The sequence below is a fragment of the Epinephelus moara genome, chromosome 6, assembly GCF_006386435.1.
Source record: "Epinephelus moara isolate mb chromosome 6, YSFRI_EMoa_1.0, whole genome shotgun sequence".
NCBI lineage: Eukaryota > Metazoa > Chordata > Actinopteri > Perciformes > Serranidae > Epinephelus > Epinephelus moara.
The window spans coordinates 1,585,621-1,593,964 of record NC_065511.1 but is presented as its reverse complement, the minus strand read 5'-3'; the positions used below and the strand labels follow the sequence as shown (position 1 = coordinate 1,593,964).

The window sequence follows — 8,344 nt, the reverse complement described above, 5'->3', positions numbered from 1 at the left end:
CATGTTGAATGATGATAATAAAAATATCCGTAAGGACTGCCGGATCACAGCCTCTTCGGCCTCGGTGCCTGGGTTCAGCAGGGGCAGCAGGTGGTGGAGCCACGAAGGAGCACGCGCCAGCTGAAAGAATTATTTGAGACAACACGGTTTTTGTTTTTGTTTTTGTTTTTTTTGGGCTTTTTGATCATTTGAATGAATAAATCTGATCTGAAAAATGTTTAATTTACGTTGTATAAAACAGAGCTTTAGGCTATTAAGATTCAAATAATTTTCAGACGATGCATACAAAACTGCGGTAGGCTATAGGCCTATGTTATCCATATCATTTGTTAAAATAAATGTTAAATAGCTCTACATTCCAACAGCCATCACTGATTTAGAGTTTACCCATTACGCACAAAACATCTCTGGTTTCCCGTTCCCACTTCATTCAAAACCCCACAAATGAATCTTCTGTTTGTTTGGTGACCGCTGTATTTTTTGTGCGTGTGTTTATGTGTTTCTTTGCCTCCAGTTTCATATCAAACCATTTACGCTTCACCTCTGACATGGTTCTTTGTACCACGGAGACAACATTAACAGCATCTGTTACCTCCCTCCAGGCCTTCGCTTTGCCTGTCCCTGTCACACCACTACTAACTGAAGAAAATAAAATGTTTTTTCTTAAGTCCACTTCACCCAAAATTATTTCGATCTTCGCTTCGGAAAAAATCTTTTTTCTTTCTCTCTCTCTTTCTTTGTTTGCGCCATGACTGACAGGTTGACTGGATGCACCTACACCTCCTTATATGGTGGTCACTGGCTATTCATGGGCGGGGATTTATGCTAATTGCTGATTGCCGGGAGCGCGCTGTCACTTTACGATGGATTGGCATTCATGATCACACGTGTTTACGATCAAATCTGAGTTTCCCGCGGCGTTCCTGAATCCGGAGTAGGTTTTTAGTAGCGTAGGCTTTTATGTGCAAATCTACACACAGATTTACTCACTCTTCATGAATGAGACCCACTGACTCCACCTTCAGCATTTCTTAATGCGATTCTTTCAGCAGCTGACAGTGGCCAAGCATGTGAATAATTGCTCTTACTGCAGCTTTTGATACACTTGACCACTTGATTTTTAGGGAAAGCCTTTAGCATTGGGGTAGGCATATTGGATATGACTGACTTTCTGTGTGGCCACTGGTCATCATAAAACTTTTACTACCCAGTTAACCCATGGAGTCTCTCAGGATTTAGATTTTTGTCTGCTATTATTCTCCATTTATATGACGTCAGATCTATCAGAACACAATATTAGGTTCTAGTTCCAGTGCAGATTATTTCTCTTTTGATTCCAGCAACACAACACATGTCCTCCTGCTTGAAACCCTATTGAAGAAACAACAGGCTTAGTTGTCATGTGATATCTGGTGCTTCCTGCTCCTCCACAACATTTCAAAAAGTGGATCTTTTTGATGTGCAAAAAACATGCTGACATGAAACTGTCATGCATGCTTTTATTACATCCTGGTTAGAAAATTGTGACTCTTTATATTTCTGTCTGCGTCAATACAACATGTCCAACCTTTAACTGGTCCAGAATGCTGCAGCAAGTCAAGATCCAACAAAACAATGTTCCTAACCCCAATCTTAGCATAGCTACATTAGTTACCTTTATGTTTAGAATAGATTTTAATATTTACTTTTAAGGCATATATGGGGTTGGCCCCTGTCTGCATCTCTGACATGTGAGCCTGAGGCCTTAGTAGTTTTTGGTCAAGGCTGAAAACCAGAGGAAACCAGCTCTTTGGAGTCAGGACCCCTTGACTCTGGAACAACCTGCCTGAGGAGATCAGGCAGACATGCTCTGTTTCTCCAATTAAACCTCTCTTAAAAAGAAATCACTTTAAAACAGCATTCTTCTCAACTGTCTTTGTGTTTTTAATCCATGTCTTGGTGCAATTATGTTTTAACCTTATTTGGTACTATTTTCATTTTTAAATAATCTAATGGCTTCGTCATCTGGTTTATCTTGATTTTATGTTTTTCTTAAAGCACTCTGTGACTTGTTTTTGAAGTGCTTTATACATTTTTATTATTACTGTGTTCTCCTCCCTTTGCAACCTGTGCTTCAGAGCCCTGCATTCTTTTTCATTCATATTATTTCCATGTTAATGTTTCTCATCAAAAGACTGATTTATAAGTTTCCTCTCAAAAGTGATTGACTACTCACATAATGCACCCCTTTTGACAAAAAAACAAAATATTACAACTTCATCTAAGCCACAAAGACTTAATCTTACTACATTTCAGTGTAATATATATATTTATATTATATCTTATCTTAATCAAAATTCAGAACCTGAAATGTTCCTGTGTTTAGGAGAACTGTTGCTGGTAATTTTAAAAAATGTAGAAAAAAACTGTGGACTCTCATTCTCTTTAAATGTAAATTGCTGAGGAACCTGATGAAAGCAATAGCCAAAAGATAATACAACCTTTCTCTCGTAAGTACGCACAGTAGTTGTCATACTCATACCATTGAGCCCCTCTACATCCTGAACATCCAGGAAGGGAGCGGGTCCCCAAATTCGGACGGTCCCATCATCTGAGGCGCTGGCCAGCAGTCCAGGCAGGACAGGGTTCCAGCTCACACAGTTGACTGTGCGGGTGTGACCAGTCAGCTCTGCGATGGGCAGCTCACTGCGCCGGTGCCAGATGTAAACTTTGTGGTCTGACAGGAGACAGGACAGGACTTCATCAGCTGCTACCAGTTTACTGTTTACTGTGTTACTGGTGTTACATAGTTTTCAGGCACACATCAATTACATTATTTGCCCAATGAGGCTTTGCAGTAGCAGGGGTCTGATTTTACTTATAAGAGAGAGAGAGTTGACCAAAAAGAACGTGGTGGAGGATCTGGAATCAAAATGAAAGCAAAAGTGCGTACTTGGCAATATTTCAGGGTCAACCTCAGGGCAACAGGGAACCTGATAACATTGATTGGTTACATCGCCAAGAAGTTAGAGGTGTGAAGCCTGTTACCTGCAGCTGCTCATTTAAAGCAGGATTTTATACTTCTGCTTTGAATCGACACCGTACCAACAGCGTAACTGCATAACCTACAACTCAGTCTGACATGCACCTCTACAGAAATGTAACTACATGTGACAGCGACTTAGACCTCCTGTCTATTTTTGTAAGCTGTAAACCATTTCCCTCAGTAGAAACAAAGCTTTCAATTACTTTTATTTCACAGATGAGAAACAATAGGCTGTGAGGACAATAAAACTCCCACAAAAAAGCATTAAGTCCTGTGTGTGATTTATACTGGCTTCATATGAGTAGAGGAAATCTCCACTTGTCGCTAGGCTAATCTATACAATGTAAAATGCCATAGGCTTGTGGCAATAACGTTAACATGTTATATTTGTGTGGAAAACGTGTTTAGTATAAGACAATTGTTTTGTCAGTGAATCTTGTGAGTTGTAATGGAGCCAAAACATGTAACGTTACATTTTCTTAAAAGTTGCTGTTGTTCCTGGCTTCATATGACTAGAGAAAATGTCAGCAAGCCGCTAGGCTAATTTGAACAATTTAAAATGCTATAGGCTTGTGCTAATAACATTAGCATGTTGTATTTGTAGGGAAAATCTGTCCAGCAAAAGACAAGCGTTTGGGATTTGTGTACTTATGTTTGAAACTGTCTCTATTAGGCCATGTTTAATGTGTGTTTTGGGTATGTTCTGAATCAACTAAACTTTACAGCACAGAAATCCCACTGCTGACTAGTGTTTTGGAGGTGTAACTGCAGAGTGACACAGACACACCGCCGCACACGCATAAATGCTCACAACGACGTAGGCCACCTGTGTAGGCTACATCATAGGCTGTGTATAGAGCTGACACACAAGTATAAATCCAACTAAACAGCTCATTATGTCTGCTCCTGCCTGTTAATTTTGACCTTTCTTTTTTCATCTGTCTGTCCCTGGTCCACAACAGAAAGCAACTGGTCTGAGCTTTCCTCTAAACATTATGTTGTCTTGCCTTCACTACCACTTGCGATAAAGTCTTCATTGTGCCCTCCGAAGCAGGAGTGGATGGTGTAGAAGCCCTGGGTCACCCCTTGGTACTTCCTCACCAGCACCCGGTCCTGCAGGTCCCATAGGTGCACTCCCTGAAAACACACAGCATTTATTGAGACACACATTACAACATTAAACAGACCTGGTATTAAAGCAACCAGCTGAAGTTCTAATGAAAGGGAAGTTATACTGTATTGTGGTGTGGATGTGAGGAAGTAAGAAGCTGCTCACCTGAGTTGCAACATTGAGCAGAGCTAACCTTCCGTTTTTGGAAACAGTGAAAGACATGATGGGGTGGTCCTCCTGCACTCTGCAATGACACAACACACATCATCAACCACAAGCAGAGCAAATACTGCTGAACAGAGAAGCTCACTGCTTCAACGCAGCCCAAAAAAATACATACATCACAAAAAAAGGAGAATTGCCTGCATAACTGGTAGGTTAAACATACACAGCTACATGTGTAATGCCACCCATTCAATTAACCAGAGCAGTTTTCCACACATTTATTTCTTTGTGTTGGCCTGCCACAATTAAAATATCTGCTACCACATTTTCATTACGTGCGCCGTTGTAATACGGAGTGCTGGGCACAGACTGAGATGCAGAATCATTGACACAAAGTGAAGACATCAATCCATGTCATCATCTTTAGGATCCGTTTCTATTTCGAAAGTCTGTGTCACCATCAAAAAGCAGCAAGCAGCCAAGAGAAAGATGATGAGGATAGCGTTATTTACTCAGGAATAAATCAGCAATGTGGAAATATTTTGGATTACGAAGAAAATACAAGTCAATACATGAAGCATATGCTGTATGTAAACAATGCTGTTATGAGATAAAACATGTGCATCTCATTCTGTTAACTGCTCATTACAAGCTGCTCTGTTTCATCAATGTCCGGTTGAAAAAACACACTCAAAAAAATCAACCAGGGCATGTGTTTGATTAGCAAACTAGAAATATGTTCACATTAAATTAATTAATCATATTTATGTTCATTAAATGATTCGTTCTTGTTTGTTGTACATGAATCAAAGAAAATTCAGATGAATTAAATTCATTAATTTCAATCCGATGAGAATGAGATTCTTCAGGTCAATGACTCATTGCGTCCAGAAGGTGGCGGAATGCACCTAAAAGTTGCTTGCTAACCGCCAGTAAACCTACGAAGAAGAAGAAGACGAAGGATAGCTATTGCGCATGCTCCACACCGCTCCGCATGCAGAGAAGCGGGAGAGGACGATCGGTGAACGTTAAACAGCACCTGCCTAACCCAATCTCACCATCATTCGACATCCTTGCCAGGAAGGGTAAGTACTTCAGGTATATCTACATGAATCTATTTAACGTTACTTAAATAGCGTGAGTGATAAATAGTATTTATTAGACATTTGTGAGACATCTCAGTCACTCGTTTTTTCTCACAATGCTAGCTAAACTTTGCTATGGCTAAGTTAACGGTTAGTTGTTTTTCTTTTACACCCTGGGTCAGGGCCATGGTCAGGGCTCGATTTTAAGGACCTCCTGTCATTTTTGAGCCGAAAAAAGAGTTGATAAATGGACAAAGTGCACATAAAGTGGCTACAACATGTTTTCTGTTCGAGTTTTCTAGCCTGTTAGCATGTGGGCGCGTGTGCGAGCTTGTGCACACATGCTTTGGCTTGCTCAAAACAGCATGCATATCTGCAAAGGAGTCGCTTTGTTTTGAATCCGAACGCTTAACGTTAATGTGTGTGACGTAACGGTATGTACGGGAGAAAGCGGGTGTGCGCGCGCGTGTGTGCCCGTGTGTGTGAGTGCTGGCGACCGGAGCAGTGAAGACGTCAAGTTATAGTGTAGCTGTGAAGTTGGTAGAACAGCGAATGTGCAGCTGGAGTTTTCTGTGGTGCAGTATGTCTCATCTTGATGAAGACGCATGCCCTTACCAAGCCATCTTGTAAGCTAGTTTGCACTGCATTTTATAGTTGAAATAGTAACAACAGGTAACATAAAATCTTAATGTATAAAGTAAGTGCATGTGCTTTTTCTGCCTCAGTAATATCATATTAAATCATCAGTAGGATCTTTTCCTTGATATTTCGTTTTCATTGGTCAGTCATGGAAATTATATTTCACCCTTTTACAATTATTGAACTTAGAATCTATTTAATTAGATTAAATATTGCTGTGCGATATGACCAAAACCTCTTGCCCCCACATAGGTCATTTCATATCCAGTAACGATACATGTCATGATATTGCACATTTCCTGTAAATTCAATGGATAAATAGTTACAAATAGGTCTGTATACTCCCAGCGTGCATGTGCGCACAGGAACAGCCAAGCCACAGGAAAGTGCGTGATCAGAAATTACACCAAAATGCAAAGTGCATTTACACACTGAGCTGAAATAGTTTCTACTGCATTTTGCTGTCATTTATGGTCACTTTAGTTTCTTGTCTCCTCTCTTCTGCGCTCTGTTTCATCGCGGGTTGGGCTCAGCCCCTCCACACACAGAGCGGAGTAGAGACAGACACTGGTGGAGAATTGAGAAAATTGATTCAAGTCATGTTACTTCTAAGTGCAATAAAAGCTTTTGTCACTAAAAAGCCAATAAGAGGAATTTATTCACGCAAAAGATGGACAGATTCCAAATTATGAAAAATATTGTATTGACTGTGACTTGCAGCACAACAAAATAAACAATACAGCATAATATGGAAGACATTTTTCTATCATCACATGATATATATTGTCACATCACATAGCCCTAGGTCGTCTACATTAAGGTCAAGTAATAGTCTTCACATTTCAATGTATGTAATTTCAAATATTGTAATACTTAGCCTATTCAATGCATTCAACATATTACTTGTATTGTATTAATTTTTTAAAACAATTTCTTTTTACCAGAAATACATCGCAAAACAACGCAGTGTACCCATGCTCTGAGGTGTATGCACCCTCTCAACAATACATGGTAAGTTAATATTCATCATATTGTTTGTTATCTAGTTGGCATGCAGCATGGCAGCAGGAGTGTATCCACTAAAGATGCGCGGAAGGGCTCTGGCGTCACTCGAATCCCCGTGTCAACAATCATCCATCCGCCATCTACCCGAATTAATTATTTTATAGGGATGCACCGATACCATTATTTAAAACTGACTATGATACAGAGTACCAATATTTCTACCACAAAAATATTTTTCATGCTAAAAATGCAATGAATTTGCAAGACATGTTTTATTTTCTTCTCTGCTTTTTACAACAAATTTATAATAATAATAATTATAATAATTAGATACAAATAAATATAAATAAAAATGAGTATGAAATAACTAACAGGCATTTCAAACAAAAAAACATGAGTGTCTCTCCTCTTACACTGCACCTTACATGTCATTGTATGTCAATCTCTCTGTCTTTTTCTGCCTGCTTGTGTGTCTGTTCCTCTCTTGCTCTGTTTAGAGACCGACAGGCACAGGGTGTTTTATTTTGAAAATTGACCGGATGCACTATGCTTGCCCGGCTCGGTCTGCTCTGTGCAGCTTGACACATCTCTCGGGTAGTTTTAGCAGAGCTTCATCATTTATAGTAGATTACAGTGTGTTTTCAAGTCAGATTCGGTCAGATCAACTCACGGCTCACAGAGCTCCATGCATATTTTGTATTTGAGGAAATGTAGTATATGTATTTTTATCATTTGCTAATGCTTTTGTTTTTTTTCCTTTTCTTTCAGTGAGGCGTATGTGGCAGTGCAAACATTGTGTTGCCAGAGAGAGTAGTAGGTACAAATTACTTAAACATTATGAACTACATCATCATTATGGAAGAGGCCAACATTATCTGTGCATATATGTAAATTGTCCATGCACATTCAAGACGTGGAGTGGACTCAATACCCATGTCTATAAAGCTCATTCATCTCAGGCAACACAGACAACTNTGGCAGTGCAAACATTGTGTTGCCAGAGAGAGTAGTAGGTACAAATTACTTAAACATTATAAACTACATCATCATTATGGAAGAGGCCAACATTATCTGTGCATATATGTAAATTGTCCATGCACATTCAAGATGTGGAGTGGACTCAATACCCATGTCTATAAAGCTCATTCATCTCAGGCAACACAGACAACTTCCAGTTCAGTAACTTTTAAATGCGACTTGTGTGAATGCAGTGACCTCTCCACAGAGAGAGAATTTTTTGTTCATATTGGAACACATCTGCGAAGTAATGAGACAGTTAGTTGTGTGTTTTTAGGCTGCCCTTTCAAGACAAAT

General features: G+C 39.6%; 1 protein-coding gene across 2 annotated transcripts in view; it reads right to left on the bottom strand.

Annotated features, from left to right (window-relative positions):
- wdr26a (WD repeat domain 26a) overlaps positions 1-8,344 on the bottom strand; it is a 175,178-nt gene that overhangs the window by 6,979 nt on the left and 159,855 nt on the right. For both annotated transcript variants that reach the window (XM_050045794.1, XM_050045796.1), the window contains 3 exons: positions 4,302-4,380; positions 4,033-4,162; positions 2,522-2,716 (listed from right to left, as the gene is read on the bottom strand). In XM_050045794.1, the coding sequence (XP_049901751.1) occupies positions 2,522-2,716; positions 4,033-4,162; positions 4,302-4,380 (404 nt within the window). The remainder of the gene's footprint in view (positions 1-2,521; positions 2,717-4,032; positions 4,163-4,301; positions 4,381-8,344) is intronic.